A 23,790-nucleotide genomic window follows, 5' to 3' on the forward strand; every position below is an offset into this window, starting at 1 on the left:
TATATAAGAGGCCAGGGGCCACATTGAGATGGCATAACCCAAAATAATGAAATATAGCTCAAACTTATTTTTAAAATAAACCAATTTAATTAAAAGTTAAAGTCGTTAAAATTAACTTGTGGCGTGACGTGAACAACCGTACGTAGCATTAGGTTTAGGAAAGCTTAGTTGTGTTGAAATGTATGTACTGCGCTCAGTCTGTGTAGTTGGAGAAAACTTTGAATGGCAATTGATGAGTAACTTACAAATAGAATTTTTATATAAAAGCAAGAAGAAAATTTTTTTGGGACTTCATCACAATCATAGTTTACAACATTTCAGAATTCACACTATCGCCACCGTAAAGTCCACAAAAACATGAACTCAAAGTACAGACCAGACACTGACAAAAACCTAGCTGGAAGATAATTAAATAGAAAGAAAGTAAAGCACAAGTTAGGATATGATTTGTGTTTAAAAAAAAATATTAAAATTAGTATTAAGTGTATTACTTTTGCACGTATGATTACCCTATAGCAATAGATGGATTCTATGATGTATGGAAAATTAGAGACCGTCGTACGTTAGGTATAACTCTTACCAACTCATTAAAGAGAACATTAGCTCCGACAAAAATCTTGCTTGGAAAAAATGTTGGGAGTGTTTCATTAACTTTTGGATTTTGGGCACCGCCACATATGACTGAAGAAGAATATCACACTATTGGAGAACTTAGAGCGGAATATGGGGGATATCTACACCACTTTATGAACCATGAAATAAGTTTGTTGTATAGAAAGCAAAGGCAGGGACCAAAAAGATTGTCCATAGTCTTAGAAGAAGACACGAAGCATGCACACCCTATGCCACACAGTGGAATATAATTCTGCCTAAACTTTTTACTATTGTGTACCTCTGAAGTTTCTTGGAAATTCTGATCCATGTGTTAATTGATTACTTTCCCAACCGTATACAATACAAACATTGATATTAATTAAGCATACCAATACAATTCAATTCATATCTGAAAAGGAATCACCCCACCCATATGGCCAGTGCCCCACGTTTAATTTTTTTTTCCTTTTTCATTGTTGCATTTGAAAAAAATAATGCTCGATGAGGGTACAAATGCTTGAACATATATAGCCTAATGTCTTGACTATATAATATCTCCCATATTAATTCAACTAATGCTACCCCTTTGGACAAGGCAAAGTTAGAATGGAAGACCAAAATGCTTTCCATGACTAGAAATTAGGGATACATAATTGAAGTCATCGACTCATCGTTATCCTCAGCTTTGAACTTTCTATCAATTCTTATTCGATCGACGTAAAATACTAATTCTTTGTTTGTATTAATGTTGATGGGGAGTGATATATGGACCGTGATAGTTAAAGGGGCAGAGTCTGCAGGATGCTGTGTGACTTAGAAAAACAAGTTCATAGATAACTGCTGAACTGCATGCGCATGAGAAAATAAATAAATAAATAAATATATATATATATATATATATATATATATATATATATATATATATATATATATATATATATATATATATATATATATAATGTGTGTGTGTATTATTCATCCACCAACTTTTTTGTTGTATCTGTGTGTCAAGCATATGCAACAACATGGAAATTCAAACGCTGCTATGTTAACTTTTATCAGTGATGGATCCATTGGAGAGGAAGGGGAGCCTTGGTCCCCCACAACTTCAAGATTGAATTATACAAGTGTATGAAATTTGTGTTTTATTCATGTTCTATTTATTTTATTAACTTTAATTTGTCTTTACCTCACACAAAGTTTTTATTCACGATTTATTTCACTAATCTTTTAGTTTGAGCTTATCATTCTTTAAACAAGTAAAATTAATAGAAATGTAATTTTTCATTGTAACAAGAAAATTGTATAAATTTTTTGGATTTAATAATAATAATAATATCATTCAACTTCTTACACCCATTTACTTAAGTTCATTCTTGTTCTATGTCATTACTAGGCCCCCCTCGATCCATATGATTGAATGAAGTTAATATGGTGAATTTTTACGAATAAAAAAATAATTACTCATCCAACTCTACTTTTTTCATTATTCAAAAATCTTGTTTGACATACTTAATGAGAACCTTCTAGCTTAGACATCCTTCACACATCATCAGTCATACCCAATAAGTAACTTTTAAGTAAGTCTAATAAGTTTAAGATACACAATTAATTTTACCTTATCTCATCATCTCTTAAATATACTGATTTGAGTTTCAACATCTTGTTAATGACACAAACTTTGTCTCATGAAAAAATCACTAGAGATTCCAAATTCTTTCAAGAATATTCCTCGATCGCCACCTTGTCCTTTTTTTTATAAAAAAAAAAGGCTAAAATAATTTATACTGAAAATGGTTAGAGCAGCACAAGAAGTGCTGAAATAAGCCAAGACAAAAACACAAACCGATCCCACTTGGTGAAGGCAACACTCCATCATGCTCAATTAAGATTATGCGGATTAGAGCAACAAAACCCACGGAAAATGACCTTGAGCTGGTGTTGAACTCTTATCATATAGCATATAGATTATTAAATTTCATCGTGAATGAAACTATATATTAACATGATAGTTGTTACAAAGGTAATTAACCTGACAATAATCAAGCCTATATATGCAAATCAATCGTTTCGATCAGCGACAATTTAGTAATTGATCAATCATTCATTAGAGCAATCTCTACATCATCATCATGGTTTATCCGGAGCAGACCCATGGGGCCCAAAATTAGAATACTAAAATTTCTTGTATGGCTTATGGGTGAAAGAGAATTATTATGAGAAGAAAAAGGCCATGTTCATTTGACCCTTCATGTCGCCATCAACAACGGAAGGCCTTTATCTGCAGCTTGCTTGCTAGTTCCTACCATGAGGAACAAGGAAACCCTAATAGTCTCTCTCTCTCTCCCCACTTGCATAATTCAAATTGTGCAGGTGTTCTCTATTCCCTAACATGTGCTACATCATGTGAAACCCACATGTTACCCATACCACGTAATCAAATTGTCACATCCTGCCCAAATAGGTAAATATCCATGTCAAAGGAGGGGTTAAAATCCTAGCTACTTTAATTTTACAAATGTTTTGTCTTCATTATTTTTCTGATATACAGTTTAAAAAATTCTGGAGGATAACGTACTGTACAGTTCTTTTATATGAGTTCTATTTTAATAATTAATTTTGATTAGTTAAAAAACGGTTGTACGTATGACGAAATTGAGTTTAAAAAATTAGATTCTGTGTATTTTAAAGATGGACTTAGATAACATTTTAGATTATCTCAACATGATTCACTATTATATATATATATATATATATATATATATATATATATATATATATATATATATATATATATATATATATATATATAAAATATAATATAATATATATATATATATATATTAAAAAAAATTGTTTTTTTAATAAACTTGTTCCAAATCCATTAATTATTAGAGAGCTGCTATTTGTTATGAAGGGAAATATATTGTACGAATGATTATGTTTATTAGAGACTGAGATTCAAGATTTTTTACCAAAAAAATCTTCAATTTTTTAGGAAAAACCTCTTTAAAATTATTTAGAAAAATAAAAATGATAATAATAATTTTTTTAATAATATAACAAAATGGAAAATAATACAAATTAATTAAACAAAAACCTCCTACAGATTACACATATCCTCCATCAATTCGCCAACTTTAATGGGTATAATTATAGTAATTCTAATATAATATAAACCAATTTTTTAAAATATTTAAAGAGTTGTGTGATGATTCAATATTCATCCACTATTTATAATATTTTTTTATTTCCAACATTATATAACTTTTGAATAATATGTGTGTGTGTCATATTTACTTCTTTTTTTTTTTGTAAAGTTACTCTTTTTAATAACTTATTCTATATGTATATTTGAATAATTCAATTATTGAATATTTTCATATTATTTCAATAATTATGTATACCAAAATTTAACTAATTTGGCCATTTTTAATTAGACAAAATTTTAGAGTCGACATTTAATTATATTTTAAAAAAAGTATATATTCTATGTTAAATTGGATTTATTTAATGAAGCGTTAAAATTTAATGAAAATTTTTAGATTTAATCTATTTAATAAAATAATAACTGAAAAGTTAAGTTATTGAAATATTATATTTACAAAGAGCGATTGAACATAGTAATTCTATCAAAAATTGCTCCCAGTCCCAGAGTAATTAGATTTCCTTCTATATTATTGGGAGAGAAATTGATCTAAGAATAATTAGATTCCCACCTATAATATAGGATGAAATCAAATAATTTATATAATTTACACTAATTACTAATAAACATAATTAATGTAGGAGGGATGCCCCAATTAAAAGTAATTAAATTTTTAGACCAAGATTAATCATTAGTTAAATCGGTCGGTGAATATATATTCCGCATCAATAATTACATTATAATAAAAAAAAACATTCATTATTACATCATTAACTAATATTAATGCTTTTATAATATGCATATATAATTATCTCAGAAATTCGGTGCAATAGCGTATAGTGTTCATATATATGTTGTTATTTTAATCTCTCAAGTGTCAAGGTGACACGTATTGGGTGGGTGATTAATTTCTCAGCGTATTGTTGATGTCTAAACATATTTAGGCATATCATATCCAATATAAAAAGTCAATCAATCACTAATAATCATTATGCCATTTTCTTTAATTACATTTTTTCTTCTTCTAAAATAGAACTTCCGCTTTGATTTGTTTTCTCTTTTCTATATCATTAATTAGTAATTTAGTGTATGTGCACATCTCTCTCTATATATAACAAATGATTAATGCAAAAAAAAATTCATTTGATCGATCAATCATCACAAGTAGCTAAGATTATAATCGAATCACAGAAGAAAATCTTGAAGTGGTGGCCCCCTTGGATGTGGGGATAACTAGAATTATCGTTCAACAAGCTTTTATATTGATCTTTAGTCTTAGATGATATTGTATATATTTGGATTCTCCAAAATGCAATAGATATACTTCATGTTCAGCTGCCGTCCGAAATCTGAGACTCGTTCTACAAATCTTAACAGAAAACCGTGTTGACATGTTTTCTGTTTTGTGTTCCATGGGACGATAATTATTTTATGAGAAGAACAAATATTTTTAATACTTGATTATATAATCATACTCAAACCTACCAGAAACGAACCTCATGATATGTTAGTTAGTTGTACCACAGAGCATTAATTGTTCAAAGTGAAGGCGTATTTGTAGCAAAAAGATTATTTAACTTCTTCGGCACATGCATATAGTTGACAAGAATGTTGAAATCGACCAAAATTCCCAAAGCTTAAAATTTTATAAACTCGATCAATATAACCATAATTTGTTAATTTAACATATTATATTGCTCTACGAGTCTGCCATTAATAATTAATGAAGTCTTGAAGCTTGGAAAGCTTTTCTTCACATGTAAGGATGATGGGGTGGTATATAATTAAGGTCGTAAGCAATTAATAACATTTATTTATTTTTTAAAATACTAGACTAAGAAAATCAGAAATTAAGAAATAAAAGACTTAAATCTTTTATTGAGAAGTAATGAGATCTTAATAATATATAATTACATACACACTAATACGGCAATATCTTATTAGTTCAAGTGGATCCTCAGTCCCCATCTACAAGTCGTAACATAGCCCATGAGATACAGCAAATTAAATTTTAAGTTTCTCAAGGCAACCAGCGACCTCGATTATTGACACCTGTCTACATGCGATCAAGATATTGAATTGACAAAATATATATGAAATATGACACTCCAATTTTTTTAATTTTTAAGATAAAAAGTGTGATTGTTTCCGACGTAAGCAATGTTGTTACCTTTTTATAATTGATTAAAGGTTACGTTATGAATCTGTCAATGGAGTTAATTGTCTCTCATTAATTTACTATAAAAGATATAATTATAAAAAAAAATCAGAAAATGAAATTCTATTCTTTATTATACAAACACGGTTTCAGTTCTTGTTACGGGGATTATCCCAACATTAGATGTGTTAAGTCCGACGTATATAAAACCACCGACATAGGATAAAAAACGCGAATATTAAGCGACACATGACAACTAATTTTTCTGTCAAAGACCTATAACGATCTATAAATATTGTAACTATACGAGAAATTAGATAATTCTGATTCATTTTACACATCTCTCTCGCCCTCCCTTCTTCCCTCTCAAAACTCTCTCCCAATTACTATTATGATCACGCTCTTTACATTAATTCTAGTGATTATATTATAGTAGTGCTTTTTTCGTATAGAACACGGCTTTAGTTCTTTAAGATTGTAGTCTTAACTCATGTGTGAGAATATTTATTTAGCAGAAGAATTTTTCTGTATTTGATTTTCATTATGTGTGTTTAAAAATTTTTTGGGTCAAACAACAGTTACGACCTAATAAATTGAAGACATATGTGATCTCTAAGGTGAGAAAAAAATTAAAAGTTGAATTGAAGTACAACATAAGTGAAGCTGTAATAAATATTGTAAAATTATTTATAACTAGTTTTATATAGTAGATATATTTGAGTGATCACAAGCAAAGACACTCGGATCCATGTTCAATGGCTGCTAAATGTAAGTTTCAACATTCTTGCATTACATTTCAATTTAGAATGGCCTTCCACCTTCCAGATTTTGACTCCTAGCATCGCAATCGCTTTACAGGCAATATTTTAGCCTAAAATTTGTTTGGCATGATCCGGAAATTCAAGTTCATTCTTTCGCCAGTTATCTAAATAAAACAAACAAATTAACAAATTGCATGATTTTGTATACTTTAAATGGAATTTATCTTTAGATTATTGTTGTTGTAAAAGGAATTAATCTTTAGGTGTAGAATAAATTAAAAAAGAAACATTTTCGTAAGTTCTTGACATTATCAAAATACACCAGTTATATAAATTAAAGGTTATTTATTTAAAAAATCAGCAAAGTCGTTAGTAGATTCGATTTGAATTGGAAGGAGAATATCCTATATATGTATCCACTCCATGTTGTTTTGTTATTATGCAAGGTCAATTTGGAATACATGAATAATATTTGTTTTTTTATACGCATATTATTATCTAGTAAATAATACAGAATACTATACCCTAGTTTATGATAGGTTGGTGCTTTAACAATTGTATGAGTGCGCTGTAGACTTGTAGGGGAGATTATGTATTATATTGTTCAAGTGTGAACTCATGGCCATAACGGAAGTTATAAAGGCAGGGTCTGCTGCTAACATGGGCATAGACAAGTAGGAAGATTAGGGATCTATTTACTAATTTGATACAATAATTTATTTTCAAAATATTCTATTCATTGATTAGGTAGTGCTACTACTATTTTGTTTTTATTATTTTTACAAGTCTTTAAAGTTTGACAGAAAAGTAAGATAACATTTTTGTAATCATAAATAAAACTGAAAATTTTCTTAATTTTTTTTTCAGTATAGTAAAAGCTGAATCAACGTAAAAAAAAAAAAACAGCAGGATTATCTCATCAGGACGATATATCTATACTCTAAAAGAAAAAAATATATATATACGAGACTGTTGAACCTGGGCTATCGTGTGGAAGTGACACATGTGATTGCACATTTTCATTCAATGCGTCAATTACGTGAACGTGTCATCTGTGTGTGGGTGAACTGCGAATGTAATTAGGTAGTGTTTTTCTTGGGCATTCCATAGTAGTAGCTCGTAGAAATTCAAAACATCAATTCAATCAGCTTTTTGCTCTGTTAATTCACGAAAAAGCGACTCAAAACAAAAAGCTCCTCCAATAGAGCTTGTGATTCGTTGAGGAACAGCCAGCACACACACGTACTCGTCACCGCAAAATCAGTTCGAGACAAAATCACTTTTTCAGCAGTGATGATTTATGATTACTCCCAGAAAGTTCAACAAACCAAAGTTTTTTTCGACAGTTTTAAAATGATTTCTTGTAAGGAACTCCAGCGCACTTTTTGATTGCGTAGTTGGTTTCAAAAACGGTAATTAATCCATTGTTCAAACTTCGAAGTCTCCCCCCACAGATTTCAGATCGAGTTTATACTATTTAATATTAAAATTATCCATCTTTATTCTATATTTCTTTTTTTCCTATTTTCCTATTGAACGAAAAACAGGGACAAATAGAATTAATTACTCAAATTTTTACTTGGTTTACAGCACATTGTGTAGTAGCCCTTTCTTGCGGTCCAAGAGAAAAAGGTGGAGCTACCTTCTGCCTTGTCTTAAATCAAAACCCATAAAACGGGAAAAAAAAAATTATTGTTACCAAATACCAAAAATTCTAAATATATCAAACCTTATTGACTTTTTTTGTCTCTGACCGACACTTTGCAAATTCTCCTTCTCAAACGCCTAGAAAAATATGTTATGGTTGAAAACGGTGAAATGGGTGTGAAGGTCGGTTTGTTGATAACGGGCCGTCAACGTCGGCAGCCCAACCCATCGTCCTCAGCCGTGTATCTCGCCGGTGCCGTTAATTACGTACAAGTAAGCTCTTGAAACCAAGTGTGCGTGTTCAACACATGGCAAATTAAAGAAGCTACAAGCACACATAACAATAAGATAGCAGAACATCGCATATCAATCTTCACAATTATAATTAAGTTTCTTTGCAATATCCCATGAAAAAAATTATATGTAATTCTACATTATAAAATAACTCTTTATTATTTTTTATTTACCATGAAAATATCATTACAATAAATTTGTTAATTATATTAACAGTCAAAACTGTGATTCAATGTGTAAAGCTGAACTGTCAAAAAAATGTGTAAAGCTGATTTAATATGTCGTGATCATTAAACATTTAAACTCATATTCTATAAAGTAGTAAGATTTAAGCTGTGGTCACGTTAACAAACATTATAAAGTAATCAAACTTGTCATTGATTGTACGAAGAAGATTTGCATATGATAGGAGATTTTGGATTAATAAGTAATAGCAATATAAATAAAACTTTTCATTAATGTGATAGTAAGGAGATTTTGAAGGTAGGGGAATTAATGACTGAGATATGGAACAACAATTATACAAATAAGGCTGACTAGAAAGCCCACACACTTCACATCCACATGGACAGAGTGCTTTCTCTCTCTCTCTACATTAATTTTTTAGAAAAAAAAAAATGGACAACTTTTTGGACTACTCCACCAAAAATATTGGGGAGGCCGAAAAAGAAAAATTAAAATTGAATTTTATGAATTTGTGCATGAGCGACGTAAAGGACTACGACCAGGCTACCGTTCTTCTTGTTCACGACGATGATCGCGAGACGATAACCGAAAAACCCACTTGGTGAGTGACTTTCTCTTGGAGCTTCCATTGTTGTTGAACAGAGCACCACCATTACTACCACTATTCCTCTGAGACTCAGCCGCCACGAAGTTCTTCAAGCGTTTCATGGCCAAGGCCAGAGTCTCCTCGGACATGTTCGCGAAACACACGCGGAACCACCCTGGCTCGGTGCAATGGCACGAGGAGCCAGGCGAAATGTTCAGCCCAACTTGGTACACTATCTTCTTCCACAGCTCCATCTCCGCCTCGAACGTGTTCGAATACAAAAGTTGTCTCATGTCTACCCAACAAAACAGCCCCGCATTGCTGTCGAGGCAAGGAATACCGGTCTTTAATAACCCCGAAACGAGCATTTTCTGTTGTCGTTTAAGCCTCTTTTTGTTTTCAGCTATGTAGTTTCTGGTGAACTTCTTGTCCCCCAGCATGGCAGAGAGGAGGTACTGCGTTTGCGAAGAAACAAGACCAAAGCTCGACATCTTCGTCGCCGCGGCAACCACGGTGTCATTTTCGGAGTAAATAGCGCCGACGCGGAACCCCGGCAAACCCAAGTCTTTTGAGAGACTATAGACGACGTGAACTCTATTCCAGTCTCCGTCAGTGACGTCGTTTCGTTCCTTGAGAATTTCAATGACGCTGACGAAGCCTGGGGAGCTAAAAACGGTGCCGGAGTATATCTCGTCGCTTATCAAATGAATGTCGTTTTTCTCTTTGATGAAGTCGACCAGAAGGTTCAGTTCACTCCGAGACATTGTGGTGCCTAATGGGTTTGACGGGTTCGTGACCAAAACGCCCTTCACTCTTAGGTTGAGCTTCATCGCATCCTCGTAGGCTTGTTGCAATGCTGCCTCCGTGATTTGGAAGTTGTTGGAACTGTTGCATTGGATTGGAACAATCTCAACCCCGGTTCTCCACTTTAGGTCTCTGTCGAATCTGCACAAGTTGTTCATAAACCAAGGTCAGGGGAATGTAATTTAAATAATATATTTAACACTATGATTTGTTTCTTATAAATAGAAACGAATACTCACCCTGGGTAATAAGGAGTGGGGAGGAGGAATGCTTCGCCTTGTTCGGCGAGACAGAACATTAAGGTTTCGTTTGCGGAGGTGGCGCCGGCGGTGAGAACGATGTGGTTGGGGTCGAAAGTGACTTTGTTTCCTCTGATTTCGGCCATGAAATCCACCAATGCCTTTTTGAATGAAGGGAGGCCATGGTAGTCTTGGAAGAGAGCGAGTTCTCTGAATATGGATTTGCCGTCACGTTTGAACCCTGCCACGTCAGGGTTCTTTGCGAGCCATGACTCTAGGAGGTCGAATGAGAGCTGCAATGTTCCAAAAAGATTATTATTTTTATTGACTCAAAATGTTACACAATACTTGTATAAAGTTTTTTATAAGGTTATACGTTGTAGAAGATTGGGGTTGTGAGAAAAATGAATGTGTAAGTTTAATTAATTACCTGATTCTCTGCGAGACCCATTTGGATAATCCCTTTGGGATTATGGACCTCATCATAAGGGTTTTTCTCGTATTCCTGCCATCCTAGAAAGTATGAAGAATCTTGGCCGTGACTATTGCACGTTGCTTTTGTGGACAAAAGTCTCATTCTTTTTTCTTTTTTTGTGTGTTTGGGATGGTAGTTATTAGTAAGGAATGAAGAGGTTATCACAACAAGGTTGGTTTCTAAAGGAAGGTATGAAGGAGAAGAGAAGAGAATTATGTTTGGAGTGAAACGTTGTTGAAGACGAGAATTGGTGTGTGGTGTTGTAAGGTTGGTCAATATATATTTATAATGCAAGTCCTAAAGGGGTAGAGGGCCTCGTGGTAATGCAGAAACAATTTTGACTATAAAGAAGAAAAAAATGTAAGGTTTGTTGAGAAGAGAGAGATAGAGAGAGAGAGAGGAGACAGAAACTCTGAATAAATGGGCTTAATTTAAAAGCGCTTTTGTCCACCGCCCCAACCATGTCACGAGAAGTCCACGCTCCTTAGTATCGCTCAATAACAAGCAGCGACTAAAATGTTATTGACACTATTTGTGGAAAGTGTCTCCCACCGGGTTTAATCTAGCGTGGAGATTTCGAGTTTATGCAAGTCAAGAAATAATGAATGTTTTTGTTCTGTTTCTTGTTTTTATTGCCATCAACTCAAGTCATATTAATTGTGTCTAGATTGGTTAGAACGTAGTAATTAATTCTGTGGATGCAGATAATGAATTAAGTACAAATTAGGGCGAAAAAGTGTATTTTTTTTTAGTAACAAGTACTGAATTAACTGACATAATATTATTTTATCTTAACCAAATGTTTTGTTTAAATTTTAAATACGTTATTATGCCAAATATTTTTAAAAAATTACTGTTCATAAGAATTTTATCCAGTTGAATATAATTGTCTCTTATATTATAAAACATATATGTAATTAAAAAAAAGTAGTGTATTTTTGTTTGGGAACTTGGTAGAGACGCCGAGAACACTATACCGACAGCAAATCTCATGGAAAGTGGGTCAGTGTGACCTACGAGATCCATTCGTGGCTTAATAAGGACCCAATGGCATGTCCTACATGCTCCCTCTAACCCTAACCCAGTCCAATTTTGTGTCGGCAATTTTCTTCAACCCACTTTTTAACCTTTCCCCAAACATGCCCCCAATGTCTCTCCTCGTTTAATATACTGGCACTATAGCAAACTAACAAATTTGTTGATTTGGAGTCATGAATATAGAATCTCAATTGGGCATCAAGACAATATCGATGATATGTTTCTCCCGTTTCATATACGTTTTAATTATGCTCTCGCAGCTAGAGATTACCGAATATCACGTAAACATATCGATTACGGAATATCAAATTTTCATTGGTCAAACTTTGAGAATTTTTTTTATTAATATTATTGTTATCGCGATAATGGGTTTTGAACCATACACTATAGAAAGTTGAACAAGTAAAATTGTGTATATAGAAATGCAAGTTGCCATGTGACATGTGTGTGCAATGCCCGTTTTGTTAACCTAAAATAGGTCTTCCCTTTATGACCGAAAATAAGAAGTTTCCCTTTAATTTTGTTTGGTAGATTGTTACGATTGAAATAGAATAGAAGGACCATTTTTTGGGGTTCAAGACTCTGATATTCAAAAGCTAGTCGTGGACTTTATGCATCATTTTTGTTTATTTATCACAAAAATTTAAATTCCAGCCGTACTTACAAGAAACAGAACTGTTTATTCCTTCAACCAATAAAAATTGATTACATAATAATAATAATACGATAATTTAAAATCCAGGTTTTGATTTTCTTCTGTAACGACGATAATAATAGATTGTTCTCTATGAATATAAAATTACAATAACAAAGATTCTCAATCAGGTGAGGCCCACACTAAAAGGAGTTGATGAAGGGTAATACTTTCTAGATATCTATAAAGGTTGAAGATTGGTGAGTATGTTCAGTGGTGGAACTACAATATAAAATGTAGAAGGAAAGATAAAATAATAATAATAATAATAATAATTACTACAATGTTAACAAATTTGAGAAAGGTGACCCTTGAGCTGAGAATCAAATCTTTGGTCGTTATTACTTGTCTGTTTCCATGTCTCTCAAAAAACAGTGTTTTTTTTAACATGTTATAAATATGAAATATTTATTGATATGCTTGATGATTGATTTTTGCTAGAGAACTTAATTCATCATCTTTAATAGAGTATTTTTTATTTATCATTTTTTTCCATCCATAAATAAAAATCTATATTCCTTATATGATTTAGATTTAACCTAACTTTACGTAGACCAACGTAATTATTGGAGAAAATTTCTTTGTTTAGTTAAATAATGGATTGCTACTGATAATTATTAATATTATTAAATAAAAAATTTAATTTTGATAATAAAATATAATTTATTATATTTTCTTTTACAATACGCTACTTTATATATCCTTATTTATATCTTTAATCATTTTAAAAACTTAAATGTATTAGTTATTTTTAATTTCATTGTGTTATATTTTGTTTTCTCAAATCTCAATGAATTATATTCTTAGACTAAATTCCTTTTACATTAAAATATTTATTACTCTTTCTTAAAAAAAATAACCACTTATATTTATCTTACTTTTTTTAAAATTCAATTATGTACATTATTATGTGTTTAAATAATTTTTATAAATATTTATATTGTTTAAATTTTTTAATTTATTTGAGTTTAAAATACTTGTGATCATAGAAAAATATTTATTTGATAATTTTTAGTTGTTAATTTTTAAAAAAAAAACAACATAAAGAGATTAAGGAATACACAGATTTGACTCTTTTAAATGTGTAAAGTAAAAAGTAAAGGTACATCAATTCTTTTCAAAGTAAGTTAAATTTGATGTATTTTTTCAAATTAATACTCTTAAATGTAGAATGAATATACTCTTCTTCTTTTCGTTTCAAAAGAGCAAATCTGAAACAGAGAAAGTCCTGAATGTTGTTTCGCCCCTAGGTTTTTGTATAAACAAAAGGCATAATTTAGTAGTAGTAAAAGGAAAAGCAATGCTTGAATTTGTTACGAAGTTGGTGCCAAGATTTTAAAATACAAAAGTGTTAAATTAGAGAGAGAGAAAAAAATATAGATATAATAGAATTTATGATATATTAGAAAAGTGAGTTAAGAAAAATAGAAGATGTTGGAGAAGTATTTAAAATAATAAGATGTTTATATATTATTATTTTTTAAAATAATAGAAATGAAGCAATAATTGCTTATCGATCACTTGCAAGTTGCAATGCAACCTGGCATCCGCCCTTAGTTTTTTTAGCCACCTGATTTCATGATAGTATTCAAACCGATAATTCACATGCATTAGGTGAACTGAAGTCATAGGGTCACATAAAGCCAAAAATAACAATTGGTCTCTTTTGAGTTATATCCCTTTTAGTTAGTTGGCAATGTTAAAAGTAGAGGCAATGGTGAAAGCGTTGATCCATTTTAGGCAATAATAAAGTGATCACACTCACAGTTAAAATATATAAGTTAGTGTTATGTAGAGGCAATGGTGAAAGCGTTGATCCATTTTAGACAATAATAAAGTGATCACACTCACAGTTAAAATATATAAGTTAGTGTTATGTTAACTGTCTGATAAGTGTATCAAATATTTAAGTAATAAAGTCTCGGAAGTCTGAGTGTCGAATTTCTCAGGAATTTTGTGTTGTATTTATCTTGGATATTTTTTCAATTTATAAGTGAAAAAATAATTAAAAAGAGGGGTAGAAAAAAGAATAGGGACAATAATAGGAATTATAAATAGTAGAAAACAAAAAAATTAAAAGCAAAAGAATTAGATAGGAAATTCAATGGAATGTGAATGTTAGAACCTAGCATGCCTTATCTGCTTAGGATGTATGATTTTATGATTTTTTTTTATCAATTCAAGTGAATTTATCCTACCCACATCTATTCATTTACTTGTCCTTGATGTCTCACAATAACAAACCTTTTATTTATTTATCTCTCAAATGCCTTTGAAAAGATTCAACAAATAAAATGCATGAAGATTGAATTCCAGACGTGTGCTTAAATGTATGGACATAAAGTTATCATTCTATGTCTAGCAATGATTTTCTTACCCCCTGTCGAGCGTCTAACCCCTAAAATTAATGCATGCATACATTCTTTAAATCTTATTTAGAAGTTACCATCTGTCGAACATCTAATCCCTAAAAGAATCTAAAGATGAATAATGCATGAAAGATAAACAAAAAAGACAATAGGATAGAAAACACATTGTATTGCATTGATAAATAGCAAGAGTACATCATACATCACTTTGGCTTTTAGGCCTGTTAGGCCCTAATTAGGAGTTTAGCCACTCATAGCCATTGAGTACTTTACAATGAATAGGGTATAGAAATTGATGGAGTAGAAGGGGTGAAAGAAAGAAAGGGAGAAGATGATCAAAGAGAGGAGAGAATTCCCTAAGGAAGAGTTCTCAGGCTTTAGGTAGTAGTGAGAATGCTCTGAGACTCGGTGTGTCGTGTCCCCTTGATCTGACTCTCTATTTATATCTGCTGAAGTGGACTTTGGATCTTCGTAGGCTCGCTTAGCGCGTCCTTCCTTGCTCAACGTAGACTGGATCGCGTGCTTAGCGAGCTCCTCTCGCTTAGCGTGTGCTGTTTCTATTTTGCCCGCTTAGTGCTTGTTGCGCGCTTAGCGCGTACTATTTCTGTTTTACCTGCTGAGTGCCTGTTGCACGCTTAGCACCTGTGTCTCTAATCGCACTTAGTGCGAGCTGCGCGCTGAGCGAGACGTTGGGCTGAGCCTTATGCTAGTTTCTTCTTTTCTTCGTTATTTCTCCAACATTTTGCTTTTAGTCCCTCCAATTTTTATATCTGTAGCCAGGATTTGACAAAACATCAATTCACAACAATTAAGCACAAATAACTGCTAAATAATTATTTTTAAAGATAATTTTATTTTATTTTCTATTATCAATAATACAATTATTTAGTAGTTATCATGTTAGCAAAATATATATATATATATATATAAGCTGGGTGAGTTAGATAATCAGTAGTGTCTTTGGTCGTGACTAACCCCACTGTAGATCCAAGAGTATCCACGCTCACTGATTTGCATTGACTCTTTTTATTGTTTTCTGTTTTATTGGTTTTAGGCTTAAAATATATTTTTTTTCTTTTTATTTTTTAAATATGTGATTTTACTTCATTTAATTTTTACTTTTAATAAATTCATAATTTTAATCATTTTATTTTTTAATTGAGACATTTTGTCTCTCAATTATAAAAAATCTATGATTTTAATATTTTTGATCAATTTTATATTTGTTGATGCTATGCTTTTTTAATTTCTTTTTTAATAAATTAAGCTTATTAGCAATTAAATAATTTTAAAAAATATTTATCATCTGTATAATAAACAAACAGGTGTCTATTAACATTTAAAGAATGTCTAAGTTAACATTTGAAATTGGTCGCATAGATTAAAATTATGAATTTTGTAAAAGTAAATGATATGAATGATTAAAATCGTAAAATTTTTAAAAGTGGGAGATAAAATCTCTCAATTAAAAAATGAGGGGACTAAAAGCATAAATATAAAAAAATAAGGAGACGAAAATTACATTTTAGTCTAGATTTTATTATGGTTTAAAATTGACGTCAGAGTTTTGTTCTTCAATTATGTAAAAAAATGAGAATAAATATGACCGATACAGCTATGATTGTGATCAAAACACTCTACAAACATTAAGAGAACTTAGTTTAATTGATTTAACATTATACATGAGTTGTTGTAAACTATCTATTAATTATGTTCAATTTTAAGAAATAAAAAAAACTAAATACTCTGGACATTTTTATAACCATTATTTTTGCATTAATTGAGTATTGAGTATTCATTACAATAGAGAAACCTTTGGTAGGAAAGAAGTTTTGAGTTTTCTCTAAATCTTGAATTGAAAATTTTAGGGTGTGTTTGGTTTGTATTTTCATTTTCTGTTTTCATTTTCTATTTTCATTTTCTGAAAACTGTTTTAATTTTTAAAAAATTTGAATTCTGAAAACATGTTTGGTTTGATTTCTTATTTTTCTATTTTCATGAAATAAAAATACTGAAAACTTATGATATATTGATTTATTGTCTTTTTGTATATTTAGATTTGCTTAAAATTACATTCATTGTCACTGCAATTTCATTTTAACCGAAATGACGTTTCTGTACTCAACTGAAAACACTAAAAACGAAATTGTTTTCATTTTCTAGTTGTTTCCCGTTTTCATTTTCACTGAAAATGTTTTCAGAAATCAAATCAAACACATTTTCATCACTGTTTTCTGTTTTCAGTGAAAATAAAAACAAAAAATAACCAAACCAAACACCCCTTAATTTCTCATGTTTGGTATCTATTTTTTTAAAAAAATATGATTGGTGAGAAACAATGTTTCATGGAAATAACTTTTAACAAGTTTCCCACAAAAACTTATTCATGTGGAGATGTGACAATCTTATTTTTTTGAGTTTAATTTTTCTTTTACTACAATAAAAATATCATATTACTTTTATTAATTTCGTAAATAATTAAAATAACAGGTAAAATATTTCATAACTCTTCAATTTCTAAAAAATTTATCTAAATGTTTTTTTTATGACCAATCACATATTTTACTTGTTCCCAAGTCAGGATTCATGATTCCTAATCCTCGGAATCATAATTCTCGGAAATAAAAAAACTTCTCTACCAAAAACCTCCTAAATTTAATATAACTTTTTTAAAAATAATTAGTTAATAGATTTTTGCTTTAGTGGTAATTTACAAACATTTTATTATATTTAATGTAGATTAAATAAACTAAAATGTTTATTAAAATTTAAATTTTTAATTTAATAATTTTTTTTTCATATGAAACTTTATATATATCAAACATGAATTTTAAAATGTAAAAGACATTTTATTTTATTTATAGAAATAAAAAAAATAGATATTAGAATATTTATAATAATTCACGTATCATATTTAACTATGAGTTAGACTGTTTTTTTTATAAAAAAACTGAATTAATATGTGAAAATGTAAATATTGAAACTATCCTATTCAAATTAGAACTCAAATTTACTATATAAAAATATATTATGTTGATGGTTTTTCTCCCTTTGTTTTTAAACTTTTTATTTTTCCAGCGAAACCCGTTGTTTTTAACATTGTTACCAAGAATTGTGAGCGCCAGCTAATGATGCATTTTGTTTGCTTTGGCGTTTCAAGGCTGAGTTGCCTTGAAAGAAAGCACGTAACAAAGGGAGAAAAAAAATAACAAAGAAATAACTATGATATTTAAAGAAATAACTATGATATTTAAAGAATATTATTTTATCTTGAAGTTGTAATAACATTTTTATTTAAGTCAGGCCTAGCAGCTAAAAGCATATATAGTGGTACATACTTAACAAAGATTTTTAATTGTTCACAAAAAAAAAATAACAAAGAAATAACTATGATATTTAAAGAATATTATTTTATCTTGAAGTTGTAATAACATTTTTATTTAAATCAAATGGATTTAAGTCAAATGGATTTGGATTTCTTAAATAAAATTTCAAGTTCGAGTCTTGTAGATTAATAAAAAATGATTGAAAATAGATATCTCATTAAAAGTGATTAACTTAATTTTTTAACCGAGATTAATTATTAATAAAATTTATTAATATTTCACAACATTTTCATAAGGAGACCTAAATAAAGTAAGTAAAGGTAAAACTAAGTTAAATTTGAAAGAATTGTAAATGCAAACTAGTTTATCATTCTCGATTAAGTTTATTAAATTTGTATTATTCAACCCAATCTGACATCATTGTTATTGGATTGAATCAAATAAAGTAAAATCAGGAAAATAGAGAATTTTTTTTATACAAAAATTGAAAGAGAAACATATATTTGAGTGTAAATAAGTTGAATCGAGCTAAGTACTTGAATTTAGGGTTAACAAAATTGAGTTTCTCAAACTTGACTCATTTATTTACATGAGTTTATCTCAAAATATTGGCTTTACTATTTATAACTCAAAATATTGGCATATTATATGAAATAGAGTAAAATATTATATGAATTTTAATAATAATAATAATAATAATAATAATAATAATAATAATAATAATAATAATAATAATAATAATAATAATAATAATAATAATAATAATAATAATAATAATAATAATAATAATAATAATAATAATAATAATAATAATAATATAATAATAATAATAATAATAATAATAATAATAATAATAATAATAATAATAATAATATAATAATAATAATAATAATAATAATAATAATAATAATAATAATAATAATAATAATAATAATAATAATAATAATAATAATAATAATAATAATAATAATAATAATAATAATAATAATAATAATAATAATAATAATAATAATAATAATAATAATAATAATAATAATAATAATAATAATAATAATAATAATAATAATAATAATAATAATAATAATAATAATAATAATAATAATAATAATAATAATAATAATAATAATAATAATAATAATAATAATAATAATAATAATAATAATAATAATAATAATAATAATAATAATAATAATAATAATAATAATAATAATAATAATAATATAATAATAATAATAATAATAATAATAATAATAATAATAATAATAATAATAATAATAATAATAATAATAATAATAATAATAATAATAATAATAATAATAATAATAATAATAATAATAATAATAATAATAATAATAATAATAATAATAATAATAATAATAATAATAATAATAATAATAATAATAATAATAATAATAATAATAATAATAATAATAATAATAATAATAATAATAATAATAATAATAATAATAATAATAATAATAATAATAATAATAATAATAATAATAATAATAATAATAATAATAATAATAATAATAATAATAATAATAACAGAAATATGTGTTAAACTTATGGCATATTATATGAAAGAGAGTAAAATATTCTTAATCATGTAAATAAAAAATTAATAACTTCCTAACTACTTCAAAAATGTTTTCAGATAAATTTCAAAGTAATTTTAATTTTTTCAATATATATGTGTGTGGGAAACCCTAAATATAAGTAAAATAATTAATTTAAAATAGTAATAGTTAAAATAATCAATTTTCTCAAAATTTAAAATATTGAGGGAGCATTAATAATCAAAATGAAACTTTTAAAACATAAAGGATCAAAATAAAATTTAAAACTTAATGAACTAAAATAAAATTTACAAAAATATAAATGATTAAAATAAATTTTTAAAATTTAATGTACTAAAGTGAAAAATATTAATATAATGAATTAAAAGTAATATTTAATTTATTTTTTCTAATATTATCTTTTTAGATGAAATTTGTAATTTTTAATAAATTTTAGTGAATCATAAAGAAATTTGTTAGAAAGAGAATAATGCAGAATGATTAGAAAAGGAAAGTTATAAAAAGTGTTAGCAGCATTCTTCTAAGAATTTATTGAATAAAATTTATTAAAAATAATTGATTTTAATTTGAAAAAGTGTTAGTATTTCTCTAAAAACTTTTAAGTTACTTGTAGCGTTGTTTTTCAATAAATATAAGAATTGTTTATATCACAATTAGAATGATTTGTAACAATGATGACATGGCATGGCAAAAATTATAATCCACCTGCTATATTTTATTATATAAGAAAAACAATAATCATATACTATAAAGCAATTTTTTTTATTTACCGGAACTTACGGGTAATTTATTTTTGTGCTGGAATTGAGATGAATTGATTATAAGAACAGTACGTACTTTGATTTGAAAATTAATAGTTAATAATCTACTCGAATTTTATGCAGATAATTTAACGCACAATATTTAAGGACATTGTCCGGAGACAGTAATTTTTTTTAGTTTAATTAGTACATGTTCGATCGGGCCATGGAAAGTGACTCTAGCTTCCTTGGCTGCTTTGGGTGGATCATAAATCCTTGAACAAGACCTAGAAAACTTGATGCGGTTTTTAATTTAATTGATATTCTAGTCAAAAGGATCCATTTTGTGGGGATGTTTCTTGTCGTTTTCTTATAATAATTTTTCACATGTTTTTTTTCTTTATTTTATCTTTTTATCCTATTATTTATTTTATCTCACATTTTTCTCTCTTTTTTTTTTATCAAAATATATGTTGTGAAAAATTTATGTAAAAATAAGATTATTCCTAGAAATACAGCACCATGGGAGACGATTTAATATTTAGTGTGCATAGTTTGCAGTTATTTGGTCTATATGGAAATTAAGAAATGAAATTGTTTTGTCCGATAGAAAATTTGAGCCATTGAGTATTTTTTTTCTATGTGAGACATTAAATGTGTCTCTTAATCTATTAAGTCAAACACTAATTTTACTGGTATTGTATAACTCAAGAGAATTTTATCCAATGGAAGATAAAAATGAAACACAGATTCTTCGATGTTAAATAAATAATTTATTTTTATTCATGTGAATACAACAAAATATTACATCATCATGTCTTTGAATTAACTATTGAGTATTTTGGATAGAATAAAGGTAATATCTTAAAAATGGTTTTTGACTAAATCTAATAAAGCCTCCTTGCTTGTTAGTTGAATGATGTTTAAATCTGTATGTATATTGTGAGCTTAATAGTCCTCATTTCTTTGGTCAACTAATTATGTATATAAGTTATAGTATCCTTCGTATTCGTATTCTCATAAAGATATTTAATTTTATGATTAACTATTAATAAAAAAATTTAAAGCCACTTGTAAACCGTAGAGTTTAAACTTTGCTACTACAATTAAATAATAAAATTACTATTTTAATTGAATTAAATCTAATAATGACATAGACACATGACTGATACATGGATCCCGGAGTTGCTCATGCCTAACTGACATAGTCATGACATGTTTGGTATAACTTATTTTAGGAGAAATAATTATTTTTGACTAAATTATTTAATGTAGAACTCAATAGACATTTTTAACAATTATTTTTACAAAAATAAAATAAAATAATAATACATAATTGAATGATATCATGCATCAAATTAAATGAAATTCATATATTTTTAATTTGCACTCAATTGATAGTAACGGTAATTGATTTGACATTTTGAAAATGAGTCCCACTTAGCTATTAACTGTACATATGTAATGTTTGCCAAACTAATTATTTATTTTTACGGTGTGTTTGGTTTTAATGACAAAAATAAATTAGAAGAGACAAAAATATGTAATAACTATTTGATATAGGTGATTTAAACATCATTAAAATAAATTAATGGAAGTCTTCAATCTTAAGTGAAAAAATACTTTATTACCCATACTTGAGTTTGTTTCAGTTGAGTGAAATAAATAAAAATTCATAACTATAATAAATTATTTCTACTCTATAATTAATTTTTGCGAGGCAAAAAAATCACTTTCATTAACCACAATCGATTATTTTAATTATACAATCGATTAAATATACCAATTTAATTGATTAAATAGGTGAATGTTAATCAATTATTCATGATCAGCAGGCATGACAATAATAAGAGCAAAAATATAATTTTGTTTAGTCATTTAATTCTCTCCTTCCATTTCATTCCTATCAAACAATTTTATAATATTATTTTTACTCTATTTCTCTTTAACTAAAGAACTAAATATTATACTATATCTTACTCTATTTTTTAAAAATTATTTTTTCTACTATTTTCATCTACTTTATTTATCTTCTCACGAACTTACAGAGCCTTAATTGTCGCCAAATTAGATTTTTTTTTGGCTGATAGTTGTCAAACTAGATAAAGAAATAATATATAGACATTTCTATATGTAAAATACTTTATTAATTTTTTCTTTTTATATTATATTGTTTATTATATTCCTTCACCAAAAAAGTATATTATTTATCATATTTATATTTTTATTTATTTATTTTCTCTCTCTTTTCGGTGTTGAATAGAGTTTAATGTCTCTTACATTTTTCTCGGCAAACTATATATGTAATAAATTATATATAGAAAGACAAGAATCTTTAAAAATTGGTCCCATTACATAAAGGCCATGGAAAAAAAATTGAAGGCGACCAAAGAAAAATAACGATTTGACGGGGTTGACAAATACAAAGGGTGTTAACGGTAGTGACCGGGCATCCCAAATACCCCTTAATTTCACATTAGAAGGCAATGCTGATCGATAACATCGTCCAAATTAATGGACAACTCTGGAAGGTGCTATCAACATATATTTTATACAAAATTTTTAACTCATTTTTTTATCATGATCATAATTAAGGCCTTTATCTCTTCGAAAAGATTTTAAAGCATTTTTACAAGTTTTAATTCTTAGTTATGCTTACAATTTTTTCATCCTTTTTAAATGTATTTTGTGAAAATCAAATCAAATTTATTCTCACAAATTTAACGTGTATTTTCAACTAAATTATACTCGTTAAGTTTTTTTTTAATTCACTCTTTTTACAAATTCAATTATCAGAAAAATTCAAGTGAAATTCATTAATATGATAGTATATTACTATTATTTTTATCTTACCCCAACAAAGAAGTCTCTCTCATTTAATAAAACGATCGATGTAATTGGATTACAGTTGCATCCAAGTCAATCCACGTTCCACGTTAAAATCAATCCATCACTCACTTAGCTTTTCCATTTGTGCATTTAAATGTGTAATTTTTTGGTTCAACGTGATTTTAATGTTTATCCAAACACATTAGTTGACGCATACATACGCATATACGCTTTCATAGTTTCATCTTATATAAACATGTGATGATTATACAGGAAATCACAAAGCAGCAGTGACCTTGGATATGCACTATACGATATTTTT

At 28.1% G+C, this 23,790-nt stretch overlaps 1 protein-coding gene across 1 annotated transcript; it reads right to left on the reverse strand.

Moving 5' to 3' along the window:
* Positions 1-9,030: 9,030 nt before the first annotated feature.
* On the reverse strand, positions 9,031-11,181 carry LOC114393033 (1-aminocyclopropane-1-carboxylate synthase 3-like). Its single transcript, XM_028354288.1, has 3 exons — positions 10,848-11,181; positions 10,418-10,710; positions 9,031-10,319 (listed from the first exon to the last, which is right to left on the reverse strand). The coding sequence occupies exons 1-3, from the start codon at positions 10,992-10,994 to the stop codon at positions 9,332-9,334; spliced, it is 1,428 nt and encodes a 475-aa protein (XP_028210089.1). The 5' UTR covers positions 10,995-11,181; the 3' UTR covers positions 9,031-9,331.
* Between the last annotated feature and the right edge of the window lie 12,609 nt (positions 11,182-23,790).

This window comes from Glycine soja, chromosome 17, assembly GCF_004193775.1.
Source record: "Glycine soja cultivar W05 chromosome 17, ASM419377v2, whole genome shotgun sequence".
Taxonomy (NCBI): domain Eukaryota; kingdom Viridiplantae; phylum Streptophyta; class Magnoliopsida; order Fabales; family Fabaceae; genus Glycine; species Glycine soja.

Excerpts from the sequence above, each read along its gene's own strand:
- LOC114393033 (XM_028354288.1), bottom strand. The coding sequence starts at position 10,994 with ATGAGACTTTTGTCCACAAAAGCAACGTGCAATAGTCACGGCCAAGAT. Across the intron at positions 10,711-10,847 it reads TGGGTCTCGCAGAGAATCAG|CTCTCATTCGACCTCCTAGA; the intron begins GTAATTAATTAA and ends GGAACATTGCAG. Across the intron at positions 10,320-10,417 it reads CCCACTCCTTATTACCCAGG|ATTCGACAGAGACCTAAAGT; the intron begins GTGAGTATTCGT and ends CAACTTGTGCAG.